This window comes from Drosophila hydei, unplaced genomic scaffold (assembly GCF_003285905.1).
Source record: "Drosophila hydei strain 15085-1641.00,03,60 unplaced genomic scaffold, DhydRS2 tig00008144-arrow-arrow-pilon, whole genome shotgun sequence".
NCBI lineage: Eukaryota > Metazoa > Arthropoda > Insecta > Diptera > Drosophilidae > Drosophila > Drosophila hydei.
Window position 1 is genome coordinate 816,024 of NW_022045849.1, and position 19,411 is coordinate 835,434.

General features: G+C 39.9%; 3 protein-coding genes across 3 annotated transcripts; 2 read left to right on the forward strand and 1 right to left on the reverse strand.

The window, feature by feature from the left end:
• Nucleotides 1-1,163: 1,163 nt before the first annotated feature.
• On the forward strand, nt 1,164-15,687 carry LOC111599848 (broad-complex core protein isoforms 1/2/3/4/5). The gene is made up of 3 exons (XM_030225819.1): nt 1,164-1,433; nt 11,010-11,936; nt 14,797-15,687. The coding sequence occupies exons 1-3, from the start codon at nt 1,229-1,231 to the stop codon at nt 15,438-15,440; spliced, it is 1,776 nt and encodes a 591-aa protein (XP_030081679.1). The 5' UTR covers nt 1,164-1,228; the 3' UTR covers nt 15,441-15,687.
• Nucleotides 15,688-15,746: 59 nt separating this feature from the next.
• Nucleotides 15,747-17,137, reverse strand: LOC111600024 (26S proteasome non-ATPase regulatory subunit 6). The gene has a single exon (XM_023315941.2). It carries the CDS (start codon nt 17,004-17,006, stop codon nt 15,837-15,839), a length of 1,170 nt encoding a protein of 389 aa, XP_023171709.1. The 5' UTR covers nt 17,007-17,137; the 3' UTR covers nt 15,747-15,836.
• Nucleotides 17,138-17,279: 142 nt separating this feature from the next.
• On the forward strand, nt 17,280-19,030 carry LOC111600018 (AP-2 complex subunit mu). The gene is made up of 3 exons (XM_023315929.2): nt 17,280-17,521; nt 17,590-18,028; nt 18,089-19,030. Exons 1-3 carry the CDS (start codon nt 17,345-17,347, stop codon nt 18,784-18,786), a joined length of 1,314 nt encoding a protein of 437 aa, XP_023171697.1. The 5' UTR covers nt 17,280-17,344; the 3' UTR covers nt 18,787-19,030.
• The last annotated feature ends 381 nt before the right edge of the window (nt 19,031-19,411 follow it).

The window sequence follows — 19,411 nt, forward strand, 5'->3', positions numbered from 1 at the left end:
ACAACCACCCATTTTAATAGAGAGATTATCAAATATCGCGTGTACCCGCAGCAGTTGAACGATTTTAAAGCACTAAATTAAAGAAATCAACCGGTGACCAATTGACATTGGTATCTATGAACGTATGAATGTATATATATAATTAACGTGCAAGCCATCCACGGCTTTCTGATAAGAAGCTCTTTGTTTTTGTTTAAAATATAAAGTGGGTTATTACGGCAACGTTATCTTCTGAGTCAGTCGCATTGGCCACATAGAAACATATTTTGGCTCTACGATTTCAGGGCACTAGCCAAGTCGACCTCAACCAATATATGTCGCTGAATTTACAAATTTTAGATAAGCTCTTATCAATCAGCACTGTTGGCGGTTTATAATTTTATAGCTTCGTCGGAGAATGTATCGGAAATCGATCAAAAAAATCGAATAATTGCCAAAAGTAGGTAATACTAGTAAGTAAATGTTTTTATAATCTTAAAAAGCTAAAATATTTTAATATCGCATTAGGATTATTTGAATTTTTAATTGCATATGTGAGAAATATTATTTTGTTCACAATTTGAAATGTAATTAGCCCGCCACGTTCTTTTTTCGGTTTTACAACACTATCGGTGCAACAGCTGTTTTGCTTATGCGCATGTTCTTCAGTTTCTCTCTCGCTCACTCTGTCTCTCTATCGCAACGAAACGTAAACAGCGTCCGCTGCCATTTCACGCTTTTCTGATAAAAATGTTTTAAATCAAAAAGTGTTAATTAAAACCGAAATCAAAGTCAATGTGGCTGTCGTCGCAGACGGTTCGTGTTCGTGCGCGTGAACCTCAATAATAAACAAAACGCTTGCAGCATCTGTTCAAAATCCAAATAGTACTCGGATCTTCTTAGAGTTTCGCTTGCGACGGCATTTGGCGCTCGTGAGCGTGCTTTTGCACACATACATACGTACAAATATATATATATTTTTGTGTTTATGTTCTATCTGACATTCTGTGGCATCTCAGTTGTGAATGTCAGCCACAAAGTGAACGAGCCAACAAATCACGGCCCAAAGCAAATAAACAAGAATCATTAAAAAAGAAAAGAAAAACAGACTCTAGCTCCCGCTCGCGATTTCTCTGCATTTAAGCAAAATAATTGCAGCTAACAATACAATTAACATATATATAAATATATTTATTTATATATATACATATATAACACTTGCTAGCTTGCTGGCTGGCGGGCGAGCGCCATGGATGATGAGTTTAAGCTTTGCTGGAAGAACTTCCAGGACAATATTGCTAGCGGTTTCCAGAACCTGTACGACCGCGGCGATCTAGTGGACGTCACGTTGGCCTGCGACGGAAAGCTACTGCAGGCGCACAAAATCGTCCTGGCCATATGCAGTCCATATTTCCAAGAGATATTCACGACCAATCCCTGCCAACATCCAATCAGTAAGTAAACCAATCGAACCCCCTCTCTCAGACTCCCCCACTCCTTTTCTCATCCGTTGCTGACGTTCACCTCACAAGTTGTTGCTGTTGTTCTTTTTTTTTGCGCTGCTCCCATTTGCTAAGCTGTTGTTTGCCGAAAATGTTCACGCGGCGGCGTCCAAGCTGTGGAATGTACAGTAGATGCTCCACTGAACTGGAATCTAATTCATAATTTTAACATACCCAACCAGAATTCCAATCAGCAATCTTTTGTTAAATATTAGTTCTGCAATTGTAACATAATTTGTCGCACCTAAACAAGGATTCGAGGTGGAATTCCGGATTCTATTGTCTCTTAATCAAAAGACTTTCAGCGCTGTTTAGCAAGTATATCCTATTTTCGAAAAAATAAATCATAATCGTAAAAGTTCCAATTAACATGCTGCTAACGAAATCTTATTAGCACCTTATATTTCGATCATGCGAAGAATCTATCAATGGCTTAGCATATAAAGATAGTTATTGCAGCTTACTCTTCGAATTTGGCTAAACTCTAGACATTGTTCGTTGTAGCTTGCATTTACTGTACTTGTTTTACGTGTTATCGACAGGGTGGAAATTTTATCGCCGTCCACCTGTCAGTTTATCTAAGCACGCCCGTCACTTGTCAAATGGCAGCCCAAGCAGCGCTCGTCGATATAAATCAACTTTATAATAAATTCGATGTCACATTTGGGAGTTAACAAGAAACCAACTGTGCTACATATATGTATAGATATATGTCTATGTGTTCATATGCTTGCTACACTATTTTGCTCCAGTGATAAATCAAAAATCAAAAAGCCATTGCTGATAATCTTTCATGGTTAGCTGTCGCCACGTTGTCTCTCGATGCAGCTAGTTCGTAGTTGTGACTCCCCCACATCCACATCCATAAATGTCCGTATAGACGTCTTCATACCATCCACACTCACGTTCCACACTCACATTGCCAATTTATATTCCACATTCAAATCAACATTGGCACCCATCGAATCCATTGCCACGTTATCTCTTCACAGTGAACAATCTTTTGCTCTATTTTAAATTCACATTCGTATCCACATTCCTATCTTCATCCCCGTTGATAACTGTCCCAGATATTAGATCAATCTATTCCCATCCTCATTCACTTTAACTGCCACATCGAAACTCACATATTCATTGCCATCCACATTCCATATCTCACATATCCCACTCGTCCATATCCATATGCTTATTCCATTCCCATTCAAATTCCACATCGTTCCATCCACAATCCCATACCACACTCTCTTTCCACATCCACACTGGCAGCTGTCGCCATATTGTCTCTAGATGCGCATTGTGTCTTCGTAGTACCCACTCCTGCACAGCCACACCGATATCCACACTCGCACCCACACCCCTTTGTCATGCATATGCACATGCATCACACGTTGCTCGTGCTCCGCTTGTGATAAGGCTGGCCGTTTGTCCACTTGAAGCACTTGGGTACGTTGCTGACCTCATCAACTGTGGATCCAATGCTTAACTCACTTCAACCTAGATATTGGTGCATGGACTCTGGAATTGTTCATATGGATATCATATCGCCTGCCCGCCCAACTGCCAATGGTTAGGTTTGGGCTGTGGGGGCTCGGGCTTCGGGGTTGGGGTTGAGCTTGGGGTCTGCCTGACTCGTTCGCTTGTTCTACACGCCTGCTGCACGGTGGCTTTATCAGATCAAGCGGCAATAAACAACAGTATTTTATCTTTCAAGTAGCTGTAGAAATATGCTACCTAACTATAATAATAACAGCAACAACACCTACAGTAACTAGTTCATTCAGCCCGACTGAGAGATACCCTGAAGTTTCATTCTTCAATAAATTCAATTTCATTGTGGAATTCCTAGAAATCGTGGAGAATTATAAAGATGTTATTATAATGTTATTAATCGATAACTATCGATCAAATTGAGGTGCATTCAGTTTAACAGAGCTAGCTAGCAAATAAAGGGTTCAACTCTTTCAGACGCTTTCCTCTAGCTCTTAAATCTAAAATCGATAAATACATCGAATTTTAAAATATCGATTAATAATCCAATTGTTAATAAACCCATTTTGTATTTAACTCTTAATGTCAACTAATTCGTCAGATAAGCTCTAATTAATTTTATAATTAATGTATTTAATTTATGTAATTTATCGATATTTATCGACCCATTTTTTCGTTCCAATAACTTAAGTCCAGTTATCATTATAAATCAATAAACCAAGCAACTGTAAATTGATCGATTTCACAACTATCGGTTCATTTAAACTAAAAATAAATATCGTAAACTAAACCCTTATATGCCTTGCTCAACTTTCGTTAGGTGTTAAAACCAATCAATAATTATCGATCGAGTGTTTATCGATACATTTTGAAACTCATATAGATTTGTTGTCCTTTTTGGTTACCCATTTGGCATGCGCGAAAGGGTATCGGAAACTAGGGAATGGAACAGTACTAGAAGTATTATTATTATTTTCAAAGATAAAGAATATTAATATAGGCTATAAATAATGCTATGGGCTACAAATTATTATAAATAAACCAAGTCATAATACAACAACAAACACAACAACAACAGCAATGAGCCAAAGGTGCTAACAAGCCAAATGATTTGGTGTCTGTTGTTGTTGTTGTTGGTTGTTGCTCCTGCGTGTTACACTTAAATAACAACAAACAGCAACAACAACTACAACAACAATAACTTGTACAACAACAAAAAGTCAAACATTTTATCTTTTTATCGCGCCCAACAATCATTTATTGCCCAACGAGCAACATTAGGCGAGCAACTGGTTGCCCGCTCCCTGGCTGTCCCCGTTGTCTCCCTTTGCCCGGCTGCCACTTCTAACGGCACTTCTGTCCGTCTGCCTATGCTAGAGATGAGTACGTGCCGTGTTGCCTGGCGTGACACGAATGTGCTCACATTATATTTGTGCAGGAACTAAAGACAAAGGCAGCTGATGTATGTAGAAGAGTGAATTTATCGATCAGTCATGTGCCCAAGACGCGCTCTATTTTAGAGCAAGTGGACTTTTATACTTGCTCAACAAATCCAGATGTAAAATTATTGCTTTTCTATGCTGCATAGGTAAGCTTTGCTTAGTCTTTTTGAGCAACTCCCTTAACGATTTCGCTTCCCAATCAGGCTTAGAGTAATAACTGATCAAACGAGAAGGCACTCGACTATATCCATTAAAGACTTTTGTTGTACTGTACAAAACCAATATACTCTTTTTGAACTCCACACTAACGAGCATACGAAATTTATAGAGAAATAGTTTCGACACGCTTCCGTCCCTAGCTGAAAAAGGCACTTGAAGACTTTTTCGAGATATTGATTAGGGTTGCTCTGACTCTTGAGTTGGTAACCAAAGCGATATGAATTGCTATATTGATATAACCATTGTTGTTGTTCCAGTTGCTGTCGTCGTTGTTGTTGTTGTTGTTGTTGCCGTGTTGCCGATCGATATATACAAAATACTTAAGACGCAGGCATACATATATACACATATATGGCCATTCATGGAGGTAGGCACTTCTAACGTAATATCTACGCCATTTTGTTGGCCTCGTACAACGTTAATCCTCGTATATTATCTTCTCCTTCCTCTTCCCCAAGTTTTGTTTCGATTTCGTTTAAGTTTTATTATTGGCATAAACAGCAATAAGTATCAGCTTGAGTGTTTATCAGCTTATGCCAGGTATATGTGCCTGGTTCTCTTTTGGTATCATTTGAAATCGTAAAATAAGATTTTTGACTTATGGCCATTTGATCAGATAAGACGCATAGACGCCTACTGTATGCCATATGTGCTCTATTGCCACTTAATAAACCCACTACCAGTCCCTCTGTCTCTCGACAAGCAGATACTCTAGAATACAATGAGAAAATGGGGAGGAGTTATACAAGAATTAGGCCATTTTTCAGCTGAAAAGACTTAAGTGGAGTCTATATACCAAATTTGGTAACTCTACGATAAAAAAATGTTGATATCGATTTTAAACGATTTCCTCTTAATGAAAATTGTTATCGATTTACTTGAAACACTATATAAAACGTTCCTCTGTTATATATTCTTATACCACAATTATTGATTATTTTACCAATGATTTATTATCGATTTCATGTTAGTTGGTTAGTTATCGATCAACACATTATCGATTAAAACATGTCAAAGTGCATGGAGTACAACTTTTTAGTTTCGAGTTGATTTATCAAATTATCTATTTTGCTACAATCGATTCTTATCGTTCTCACCATAAGAGTTATCGATCGAACTTCAAACTTCACTTCAAGCATTTGTAACTTATACTTTTATATTATAATCAAGAATATATATATATATATATATATATATAGATCTATAAATATTCAGGGCTTCATCGCACGTAGTCTTAGGCCAAACCAATATGCGCGGATTGGGCAACTTTCAATGGCTTCAGGGTATAGGAGTAAGTAAACCTAAACCAATTACAGACGCTAGACGATAGCCACAGTGTTTCCTCTTCAAGTGCTCCAGCGATCGGAGCTGCGGCTGTTGCTGATATTAGCTGCAATAAATGTAGATAATAGAATATCGACCGAGTGAACTTGTCGTAAATATCAAACTCAAATTTTTATTTTTATTGCCATCCATTCTAGCCAGTAAGCTGTAGCCGGTAGCAGGGGCGGCGTATTCAGGAAGCCGTACGTTTCTAATGGGGGTAGTAAAAAAAAAACTCCATAAATAATTGATAAAGAGATAAAGGTCGAAAGAAATAATAATAATATTTAAGAGTAAAAATCTGTATATTAAACTCTTCTTCTGGAAAAGTTCTAAGTCAAATTAAACTTTAAGGCCAATACACAAAATAGTTCTGTAACCAATTTGAGCTAGCTATAAGGCTACATAACACATCCATAATATACATATTTCAGTTGGAACAGCTACAGCTATCATGCATTCAACTCTTGAAGACGCCTTTCTCTAGCTCTTTAATCTGAAATATATCAACAAATCGATACAATGGAATCGATTATAATTGTCCCGGTAATAGTCTTAAAATTTCGCTGTAAAGTCTTTGAATTAATCTTCTCTTCTGAGAACTCCTCTAACAATGTGCTCTATGTGTAAATCTAGACGATTATCAAATATTTCTCTTGAGCCAAGTGCTTCCTTTGTTTGAGTTCTATATAAAATTCTTTCTTTTCTTCTTCTTCCATAGAGCTCTAATATCCAATTATTTTTCTCTTCAGAAATCTCAAACTTCCAATATAAAAATCTTATTATTTCTCCAAATATCAATATTAAAAAATGCATCCTTTTCATTCAAGTATTTAATCTGCTTTTTAGTAGTATAAATTATTGCATATAGATATATTTATTGTCTTTCATTCAGTACGTAATCGCCTAATTGTAATTCAACAACTATTTGTTATACTTCACAAGGTACGCCTCTGTCTGGCAGGTGTCATTGCTGACGTATACGAGCCAGGAGCACTTTTTATAAGTGTATCATATAACTAATATCAGACTTTGACTTTGAAGCATTTGCAAAGGTTCTTTGGGTTTTTTATTGACCTCTTCTATTGACCAAACACAATTTTTAATTTATGAGTCAAAAGTCGGTAGCAGAAATAAATAGATTTAGATTTAGATTTAGTTATCGGTCCCATTAATTCCTTTGGCTAATGCCCAAAGAGACAGAGAACTGGTAGAAAAGTAAGAATATTGAATAGTTACGTATATTAAAGAAACAATATATATTAATTATATTCTCTCTTTAATATGTTCTCTTCTAACTTAATAAATAAATTATTTATATATTCATTTTTAAGGCCCCATTTCACACATTATCTCCGAAAACATCTTAGTATTTTTCAGTCTTTCTGTTTAAATTAGTTACATAAAAGTAAATTTCCCTATAGAAAAAATTTAAATGGCAATTATAATGGAGCCTTTCAAAATAGTTTTTCATACACAAACTGCCCTAAGATGCAAATACAAATTGGAATCCAATAGAAGATATACAAGAAATAGACTAACAAGTAAATCAAATTGTTTGAATTCCAATTGGATTATATTCCGTATAAATATCCTAGTTGGGATACGTGCTATGTGTAGATCGTGATCAGGCGGTCGTCGCGTTCCCTAATCAGATTGTACTATTTATGTGACTAGCAGTAACACTACGAATGTCCGACTAATATGGCGTTAACTGATAACATGTATATTATTAATGTTTGTGCGCTGACAGCCCACTCCAATTCCAGTTCGAAATAGAAAAGAAACGAAACAAAACGAAGCCAAACGAAACGAAATCAATTGCCGTTCTGATTCGATAAACATTTATCATAATCATAAAATAAAAGTGTTTTTTCCTATATTGAGTCGATCGACTGCAATCTTATTGGTCGCTCGCCAAAAGTGGGCGTGTGCTCTAGACAATGGGTGGGAACAGAACTACTTGCCATAGCTATGCATATATACATATATATCGTATTCACAGTCCTGTTGGAGAGTGCGCATTCGTTTAGCTGCTGCTGCGGCTGCTGCCGCTGCTGCTGCTTCGCTTGGACGATCTGCCTTATAGCTATGCGATATCAGCAAAGATCAACTTGGGTTCAGTTTCATAAAACAGAAATGAAATGACAACGACATCTCTATATATATATACGTACACACACACAGAGTATATATGCAGCATACACAATTGACGATCGTTGATCGTGCCCGAATTGTCACTTGGTTTTTGGGTTGCTTCGATCTCGCCGCTTATCAACAGCATACTCTATGCGTATTTATCACATTTTCCGTGAACTTTAGACAAAGTTTATCTACAGATTCGTTAGCGCTATACAAATATCAATAATATATTTGAGTCCGAGTCTGACTCTGTGTGTGTGTAAGACCCGATCATGCTGTGTGTGTAAAGAGATCTTTGTATTCCAGTTTGTATATTCATCTATAATTGTTATGTAGCATCAGATATTCTAAAGATCACTCACAGATAGCTGGATCACTCACAGATCGATTGATCGATTATAAACTCTGTGCTCTAGTCGGGTGTGCACGACTAGAAGATATCCTCATTCACTCACACCCACAGAATATACATGCATTGCGATTCCTCTGCTTACACCTCCCACTTTAGTTCTAGCTGTAGGATCTTCAGGAAAGTTTTAGAGCACAAACATGTTTACATATACCAAAGCTAAAGTATCTGCTATTTGAAATAAAAGGGTAATGCGGAAGGTATACCAAACATGAAATAATTCAAAGTCTTCAAGTGATGGGCCAGTTCTAAAATCGATATCGAAAGGGCATAAGTTATCGATTGATATACCAGAATTTCCAATATTCAGTTTCATAGTTGGATAGACTGAATGGGTTATCCTTACCATTACTGGCTGTTGCCCAAAAAGCGAATATACCCTTTCAATCCAATTGAGGGCATAGGAAAGTGTTTTAATCTAAGTTTACATTTGATTAGTTGCATTTTCCGAGCGTATCTAACTAAGGATCAGCCGTCAAGCTCATGCATAACTGTATATAAACATACATATATACTCATATAGATGGCAACTAGATCGATCGATTGAGGGTTATTATCTCCACTTATATATATATATATATATATTGCTCGGATTTTGATCTTTGCGTTACTTACAAACACGGACGTGGCGACGCATAAATACGAATAGCAGATAGCAATGAGATGGGATGGGATAGATGACGGCTTGGCTTGCCATAGTCGACACGAGATTAAGCAACAGATCAACAAATGACAGACCAAGTATATATGTATATATAGAAATTGTTATTGAGAACAAGAGATAATATTGTGTTTATTTTTAATTTATTTAACTAGATGTTGCTAGCAGCTTATTATGAGCTGATGGGCCATAGTGGTTCGCGTTGGTTAGTTGGTAGATAATAATGAACATGACATGATATGACATGACTGAGGGCTCTACTGAACTAGGCTTAAGCCAATATAAAGTTGGTTAAGAGAATTCAATTCATATTACATAAGGATCTTCTTTTGGCATACCTTGCCACTTGAAGTTAAAAGGGGATATTGGTTTGATCTAATATATATATATATATAATATATATATATATATATATATATATATATATATATATATATATATATATATATATAAGATATAAGACATTTAAATAGAAAAATAATATATCTCTTAAGTTTTAATAGGTAGGCTCAAAAAAAATATAGAGCGCTTTTTCGAACATTTTATAAATAGTTTTCTGCTGTTTTCTGCAGTCAGTAGCACCCGACTCCAATGTTCCTAATTTTTTTTTTCGATTATTAAAATTATGAATCATCTGTTGAATAAGAATAGATCTGTTTTACATTTTCAAGTTAAAGACTCGATTTGTATGTTCTAATGCTTCTCCTTAGTCAGCATTCACTGTACTCTTCCTACATGAAATCAAATATGATATACAGAGATTTCCGATTTGATTTGGCATATTTTATGCTGAACCGTGGGTCAAACTCCCTATGTGGACCACTGTGCCGCTTCAACGGAAATCGAACTCGAAAACATATTGAAATATTCAAACCGTTTCAGCGAACCGTTTCGTCAGGCAGCGGCGATAATATGGGATGCTATTTATTTACTTAGTTATTGCTGCGCACTTCTTCTTCCTCTTGTTGTTGTTGTTGTTCGCCTGCTGTTGAGTGTTTTTTATTATATATTTTATATTTAAGTTTTCAGTATTCTTATCATAGCTGTTTATAGCTGTGTTTTTTTTTCTTTTTTCGTTTTTATGTATTGATTTAGTATTTGAACGTTTCGATGATAACATCTCCACTATGAATGTGACCTCCTTTCCAAGCTGATCATTTTTTTCTTTTTGTCGTACACGTACACACACACTCGCACACATATAGAGCGTAATATATAATTAGAAAAAATTCCAGTGTCAAAATATAAAACTCGATTCGTCGCTGCGACTCCTGTGCACACTGGATTAGCATTGGCAATTTAGCCACATTTTACAGTTAGATCAGTAGGCAGTCAAGAACAAAAGCGGAAGGAATGAAATTTGAACTTGATCTTCCTGAATACTGTGCACAGCACAAGCTTCTGTGATCAGATCATGAGCATTTTGGATAGTTCTTCCCATTCCCCACTAATTTCCAATAGCACAGTCTTAAACTTTGGTATACACCTACATTGGCATGTCAGTATTACGCTCTGAAAATTTCATAAATAACGATCAGTCAGAACCTGAGTTTAATCAAGCTGTATCTCATAATGTAGAGGTTGTAGCGGTGCAAATAAAGCCGTGCTTATCATACATACACTGAGTGAGTGGAAATATACAAGCAGTCTAGTCTCCATCAAGGAGGTCAAGGTATCGCATAGTCAAGCATAGCCGAACTCTCCTGCAAGTTTTAACGAACTCTATCTACATCTAATTTATGTTTCTTGTAGAAGATCTGTTGAGTTTTCCCATATCTCATTAATTTTTTATATTTATCTCTAAATCTCTTATCCCTATCTCTCTCTCTCTCTCTCCTCCACAGTCATACTCAAAGATGTGAGCTTTAACATTATGTGCGAGCTGCTGGAGTTCATGTACCAAGGCGTTGTTAACGTCAAGCACACGGAGCTGCAATCCTTTATGAAAATTGGCCAACTGCTGCAGATCAAGGGACTAGCGACCAATTCGAACAGTCCGCCTGGGTCCAATGTGTCCGAGAAGTCGGCTGGCCAAGTGGCAAATGCCGCCGCTGGCGCCGGTGATGAGCCCAACAGCACTCAAAGCAACAGCAGCAACAACAACAATAACAACAATAGCAGCAGCAAATCTGATGCAGAACAGATTGAGCCAAAGAGCAACTCGCGTACACCCACAGCCTCGCCGAGCACCTGTCGAACGGATGCCAATCACCTGTCGTACATGCAGAGCAAGAGATCAGCGCCCGCAGACTTCAGCAGCGATTCGCTGTCGATTTATTCGCGCAAGCAGCTGCGCCGATCTGTGGATGGCATTGATAACGCGGATAGCGGCAGCATGGAGCATTCATTGAATGCGGAGGAGTTCTTTATGCCGCCCATACCACACATATCGATGGTGGAGCCGCGCTACGATCTGGGCAGCCTGAAGCGCGAGGGCGAGGGTCATCATAGCAGCGTTGGCAGCGCTGCCGGCACGAGTAGTAGCTCGGCATCCTCCTCGACGGCGATGGGCACGCTGCGTAATCCGTTTGTGCCCGCTTTCAATTTGGACTACAATAACTTCTACAAGGCAACGGGCAATAGTGGGTCGGCCAGCAACAGTTCCAGCAATTTGCCAGGCAGCAGCAACAACAACAACAGCAACAACAATGGAGGCAACAATAATAACGGTAGCAGCCTGGGCATTGGGCAAACCACTGAGTATCCAAATGAGCTGTATATGCCCAGCGATTACTCCAAGAACTTTGCCAACCACATGGACATACCGTCAAGTAGGTGAACACAGCTTCAACCATAACATTCATGTTTATATAAACATAATTTCTGTTGCATGTTTGCTTCGCTTTGACTTTGAGTTTCCATACGCTTGGCTCACATATTTGAACATCATATCATCAATACTCCATGTCTTGCAATTTACTAATCCACAGGGATGGAAACCGATGAACTCGATGTTGAGCATATCATTTATGTAGACCGCACGAGTTGTGTTTCAAAAACTGTTGTGACTTTTTAAATTTCGCGCGCAACGTAGATTCGATGTTCGTTAGAGATGTCCTTTGGCGGTTTTATGTTATTGCACAAATCGATGAGTATCGGAGCAAATATCAAACGCAATGCATATTCGATATTCGTCAGAGTTAGAGATGTCCTTGGGGAATATTTGCCGATCACAGAATTTGCAACACAACCAAATATCGAAAAATGTCATATTTCGCGCGCCACTTATATCGATATTCGTTAGAGATGGAAAGCGTTAAATCCTCTGCTATCATAAAACAAAAAGTCTGATGACCGAAGTGAATTTATGTTGCGCGTGTAATTTTAAAGCAAATTTGAAGTTTAAACAAGGGCCTGGACGTAACCATGTGGTTTCCATCTCTAGCCTAACCACAGCCTTGCTGCCTGAATTGATTTAATATGCTTTTACCCATTGCCTAATCCCTCAAAAAAAAAAAACAAATCCAAATTGTACATAACATTTGTTTAGGCATTAAGCATTGTTTTTTTTTTATTATTATTTTATATGCCTATGCCCACTGCCTAAACCTACCGAATTCGAATTGTTAGCCTTTCTCTCTCTCTCTCTCTCGCTCCTCTTGTACATAACATTCGTAAAGCATTTGTTTGTTTTTGGAAAGATATGCCCCCAACTAATCTCTGCCACAATTGTACGTATACTTAATATTTATTGCGAACGCTGCAACTCCGGATCAGATGGGAGCAACATGGTCATGTTGTCCACCACGTCGTTGCTGCACGGCAATTGCGTTTTTAATCGCAACAACACCGTCGCCACACAGCAGGGCATGAAGACCTATTGGCTGTGCAAGTCCTATCGGATCAGCATGTGTCGAGCGCGCTGCATCACGCATCTGGGCAGGATTATATCCGCTACGGGCGTACACAATCATATGCCACATATGCGAGGCGGCAGCAGTGCCAACAACAGCAGCAGCAGCAGCAACAACAACAACAACAACAGCAGCAGCAGTAGCAGCGGGGGCAATTTAGTTACTGTTACGCCCAATCCCAATCCTGGCCAGATCAGCTACGATGTCACGCCCACAACTAGTGTCTTGGAAATGAATCATCATGGCTCAGCGGGACGATTAGGTGGTAATCCGTACGCCAATCAGACAGCACCAACAGCAGCTGGAGCAGCCCTGCCCATTGGCCCTCATCATCACCATCATCATCATCCGCATCATCATCATCAACAGCAGCAGCAGCAACAACAACAACAGCAACAGCAGCAGCAGCAGCAGCAGCATCATCATCAGCTGACGCAGGCATTGCCTAATCTCCTAGTGCAGCATCACAATATGGATCAGCATGGCATGACAGCGGGGCCGCCGCCTCCGCCACCACCTCAGCCACCACCACCGCCGCCGCCAGCAACAGCAGCCGCAGCAGCAGCCGCTGCCGCCGCCGCTGCCGCAGCATCCCACAGCGTCATACAGAACATGATGCACAGCAATCCGAATCTGATGCACTTGCCACAGCACTCACAGCACTCGCCACACTTGGAACTGGGAGCATCTGGCTCAGCGCTGCTGCCTCTAGCCGACCAGAGTCCACAGTCGAATAGGAGCAATCACTCCGCCTCCATGCATGCCAACGAATCGCCACTGGGCATGAAGAGTCCACCTCCAACAGCCAGTCAAATGGACGCAGCTGAGCAGCAGCAGCAACGGCAGCACGTGGATATCAATGCCAGTGCAGATGGCTCGGCGGAGAGTGCTCAAGTCATCGACTCCATAACGATATCGCCCGGCAGTGGACACAATTTCAAGATCGAGAACATCTAAAGGAACTAGTTCATAAGTTGATGATAATTTATTGCGGCTGGAAGCCGCTTAGTTAGTCTGTTTAGATGAAATTCATTGATTTAATTTTCGTTTATTTGTATGTATGTATATATACTATGTGCATATGTATGTACCGAATGTAAAATGCAAAAATGAAACTTACTTTCGAATATCGAACCCTTTTCCTCTCGATCTGAACTGATCTCTTCGAAGAGCTGACAATTTGTGGAGCAAGGCACGTTTTCTCATTGTCTAAACTAAGATCGGTTTGACTTAATGTTAATTATATTAACTGTCAGTTAAGTGTAGCCTAATCTATGACAGCTAAACTAGCTGCCAGTTAAGCTTTTTGATTATTCATAATGTCAAAGTTAAAGTAACTTCAAGTTAAATGTGTATGAAATGAACTATCCTAATGTCAGCTCAGCTAACTGCTAGTTAAACATTTTGATTCTAAAATAAGTCGAAGTTTGATAAACCTACTTCAAGTCGAAAACGTTATGAACAGTTAAGACTTAGCCTAATGTCAGCTAAGCTAACTGTAAGTTAAATATTCAAATACTTAAATGAATTGTAATTAAGAGATCCTGTCATAAGATTAGCTTAGACAAATGAGAAAACCGTGCCTTAAGATAGATTTAAGCAGCCAGGTAAGTCATAACTCATGGTAACTGCATGAGACTTTAATAATGGGGCTCATTTGTGAATGTCCAGTCATCAATCAGTCATACAATCACACACACACACACACTCACACATAGACAGCACACACACACACCTGCACATACTTTCAATGCTGGCAATCTTGTGTATATTATAGTCGCACCTGGCGAGCATTGGTTCCAAGGCAAGCTCGAGTTTATGCTGAGCCAGCGCGGCAAGCCGCTGCTGGTCCACGACGGGCACACGTTTGGCATTCAGTACGTGCGCAAGGATAAGAAATATTGGCAGTGCAATTTGTCGCGCAAATTCAACTGCAAGGCACGGGTGACGACAACGGACACCGGCGAGATTATCGTGACGAACAACGAGCATTGCCACACGGAGATACGTCAGCACTTGCGCAAGGATTATCAACGTAACAAGGTCATGATGAATGCTTTGATCAATTTGAGCACGAATCGTTTGGCTGAGATGCGGCGTCACAATTTGGCCGGATTGAGTTCGTTGCCAGGTATGGGTATGGTATCGAGTGCGCCAATCATTGATGAGGTTGTGCAGAATCTGCATGATCTGGCCAAGGCATCGGCTGAAGCAAGCCAGCAGCAGCAACAGCAGCGGGCCACTGAGGCGCTTAAATATGAGAACGACGAGCCGCTAGACTGTGGCATGCGAAATTCCGCTGCTTTAGAGGATATGGCACGTAGTTTTATTAGCAGCAACAAGCAAAGCCCAAATAATGACAATGACCTAACCAAAGAGCACAATTGGTCGTGCAAAAATGAGGGCGCTGATGTTCACTGATAGCGTACGATTCAAATTGTTGAAGAGCGCGCCAATGCAACGTTGCATTTTCGATACCGATAACAGCGGGCGCAATTTTCGATAAGCAAGCGCCATCTAGCGCATTTAGATGCCAATTTAAAAAATAAATACAAAACAAATTAAGTACAAACAGAAAGCATGCAATAATACTCAAATATATAAAAAAAGACGATACCAAAATAAATTCCAAAGAATTTAGTTAATAAACTACATTTGATTAGCGAATTTAAGAAAAAAATATACATTTTCTGTTAACTACATCAAGACAAACATGAAGTCGTATCGTTTTATGTTATATTAGTTTTACATTGTAATAACTTGAATTTTTAATAAAATTTTATATTTTCTTGGGTGTGTATGAGTATGATTATGAACTTAAATATTAATCACACGGCTAAGCTTCTGTATACGATTCAGCAGTAGATCACCCTGCTTAATGGTCGCCTGATACTGCCAATTCTTGTTATCCGGTCGATTGGTCTCCACAATTCCGCCGACTCGATCAACCTTGGCATGTAAACGTCCAGCTGCGATAAATCGTGCCAGTTCCTGATCGATGTAGTCGACAGTGACGCCAAACGACTCGGCCATATACTGAAGCGTTAGCGAACGATAGGACTCCAGCAGTTGTGTATAGCCCAAAATGCGCATCTCTCGGACATAGTAACGATAGTGGGGATGAACCAGATAATCAGCACGCAACTGCTTCTCCACTTGTGCTAAATTCACGTAGAACTGCTCATACTGGCAGTTGAAGAGGGAGAATAAGAACTGCTTGACGTCAGGCAGGCCGTGCAGAACCTCTTGAATCTCAGAGCCCTTTACTACCTTCTCGCGCAGCTCGTTGCGCGGCAACGCAATCATGGCCACATAAACGGTGTAGCGCACGAAGGTCGGATAGTCCATAAGCTCGTATGAGGTGAAGGTGCTGACGGTGTCCAGGAAGAAGGTGGCCGCTGCCTTGAAATCGCGCACAGCAACCGAATAAATACCCTGATATACTTTCAAGCGATTGCGGCGATCCCAGTCCCCGCCCTCCTCAATCAAATACTTGGCCTTGTCGATGTTACGTGTGATTAGGTCGTGATCTAAATAGAACAGACCCAGACGAATTAGGTGGAAGACAATGTCCAATCGGTGACCTAATGACACGGTCTTTTCGTACGTCTTGCGGAAAGCTGTCTCAGCGGCGGCCTTGTCACCGATACGACACAAGTATTCAGATTTTTTCAGATTGGCTTCGCGTACCTCCATCTCGCCTAAATTCTTTTCAGCATCCTCAATAGCAGCGTCCAACTGCTCGATTGCAATGCGGTTCTGTTCGCGCATACGTGCCAGCATATCCTTGTCCACAGTCCAATTCAGCTCTGTACAGATGTGTTCATACCATGGAGCCATATTATCGGCCCGAATATCGTCGAGCAGTTTGGTCTTGAGTGCTGCATCTTGTTTGTGTTCGGAAAGCGTGAGAAGGAACTTTGTTTGTGCCAGCTCCAGGTTGGGGTTCTTCTCCAGGCCCTGCTCCTCAAGGTTTTCAGTGGGCATTTTGTTTACTTTGACGTCTCGATTGAATTAAACAAGGAAATAATTTCCAATTGAAGATGAACTATGTTTTTGTCAAAGCCGCAGAGTCATGTACTACCTAAAGTTGGCTGCGCTATATTCAACAGTGTTGGAAAATTACGCCGCTATCATCGATAAAAGCGATACAAAGTTGCTTATCGAACTGAAAAAAGGGGGAGTGCGAGAGCAATTGATTTTTTGTGAGGAAAAGTGATAGTGGGCCCCAAATTTGTGGAAAATTTTTGATTTTCCACCCAATAGCCTAAACTAGAGTACTAATTTTTTAATAAGGTTCGGTCGCGCGATTAGAAGACGCAACAATGATTGGTGGTTTGTTCGTTTACAACCACAAGGGCGAGGTACTCATATCCCGAGTTTACCGCGATGACATCGGTCGCAACGCCGTGGACGCTTTTCGAGTAAATGTTATCCATGCCCGGCAGCAGGTGCGGTCGCCAGTGACGAACATTGCCAGAACCAGCTTCTTTCACATTAAGGTATGTGCCACGTCAACCGGATATAAAAGATCGTTGGCTTTAATCAGTGCTTCCCGTTTTTTTTGTAGCGTGCCAACATTTGGCTGGCTGCTGTGACCAAGCAAAATGTGAATGCTGCCATGGTATTTGAGTTTTTGCTAAAGATCATTGAGGTGATGCAGTCGTACTTTGGCAAGATATCCGAAGAGAACATCAAGAATAACTTTGTGCTCATCTATGAGCTGCTCGACGAAATATTGGACTTTGGTTATCCGCAAAACACCGACTCGGGCACCCTGAAAACGTTCATCACACAGCAGGGCATCAAGTCGGCCACCAAAGAGGAGCAAATGCAAATAACTTCCCAGGTTACAGGCCAAATTGGATGGCGACGAGAGGGCATTAAGTATCGACGAAACGAACTGTTCCTCGATGTGCTGGAGTATGTGAATCTGCTAATGAGCCCGCAGGGTCAAGTGCTGTCAGCTCATGTGGCTGGCAAAGTGGTCATGAAATCCTATTTGTCCGGTAAGTTATGAAATATCCCACCAATATAGCTACTTAATATTTATTAATCTTATTTCTCAGGCATGCCCGAATGCAAGTTTGGCATCAATGACAAAATCGTTATGGAATCGAAGGGTCGAGGCCTCTCCGGTAATTCGGAGGCGGAAACCTCGCGCTCTGGCAAGCCGGTGGTTGTAATTGACGATTGTCAGTTCCATCAATGCGTCAAGCTGAGCAAATTCGAGACGGAGCATTCGATTAGCTTCATACCGCCGGACGGTGAATTCGAGCTAATGCGCTATCGCACAACAAAAGACATTTCGCTGCCATTCCGAGTTATACCCTTGGTCCGGGAAGTGGGCCGCACCAAGATGGAGGTAAAGGTGGTGCTCAAATCGAATTTCAAGCCCTCTCTGCTTGGCCAGAAGATCGAAGTGAAGATTCCCACTCCACTCAACACTTCGGGCGTACAATTGATTTGCCTCAAGGGCAAGGCCAAGTACAAGGCATCGGAGAATGCAATTGTTTGGAAAATAAAGCGTATGGCGGGCATGAAGGAGACGCAGCTCTCGGCGGAAATTGAACTACTGGAAACGGATACCAAAAAGAAATGGACGCGCCCACCCATCTCCATGAACTTTGAGGTGCCATTTGCGCCATCGGGCTTCAAGGTGCGCTACCTAAAAGTTTTCGAACCGAAGCTCAACTACTCCGATCACGATGTGGTGAAATGGGTGCGTTACATTGGCCGCAGCGGTCTCTACGAAACCCGTTGCTAAACGTATCCCACGATGTTGTTTTGAATTGAAAAAGCATAAAAAGTAAACACAAATAAGAGAATTGAATGTTAAAGCCAATATATATTGTTATTGGAATTTAGCTCGATCCAAATTGAACAAATGTCGTCTCGTATTCCAAATTAAGTTCTTCAACAATGGGCAAATAGTTAGTCCCAACCTATATATACAGATATAAAGCATATATAGTAGCGCAACGGACACACATACACATATTATACATACCATTATATATATATATGCAATATATATATTATTATTATTATTTACACTATCAATATAATTTTAATCCTATTGTTTATCCACGCCTTGGCGCGTCTCAAATCTCACGCTAAAATTATGTTTTGCTGCTCCTAACTATGATTTGTATTATTATATTAAAAAGTTTCTCTTTTTTATGAACATTTAATGTAGACCAAAATCTGTCAGTCAAAGCTAATTGATATTAATATTCAAAGTGTTAATACTATTCGAATTGTTTAATAAATAAATAGCATACATATACATATACATATATAAATATAATCAAAGTAATAAACAGCTAGCCGCTTCTCTTATGACTAATTGAAAGATATAGTTTAGCTTTTCGGACACATAATAAATGTTA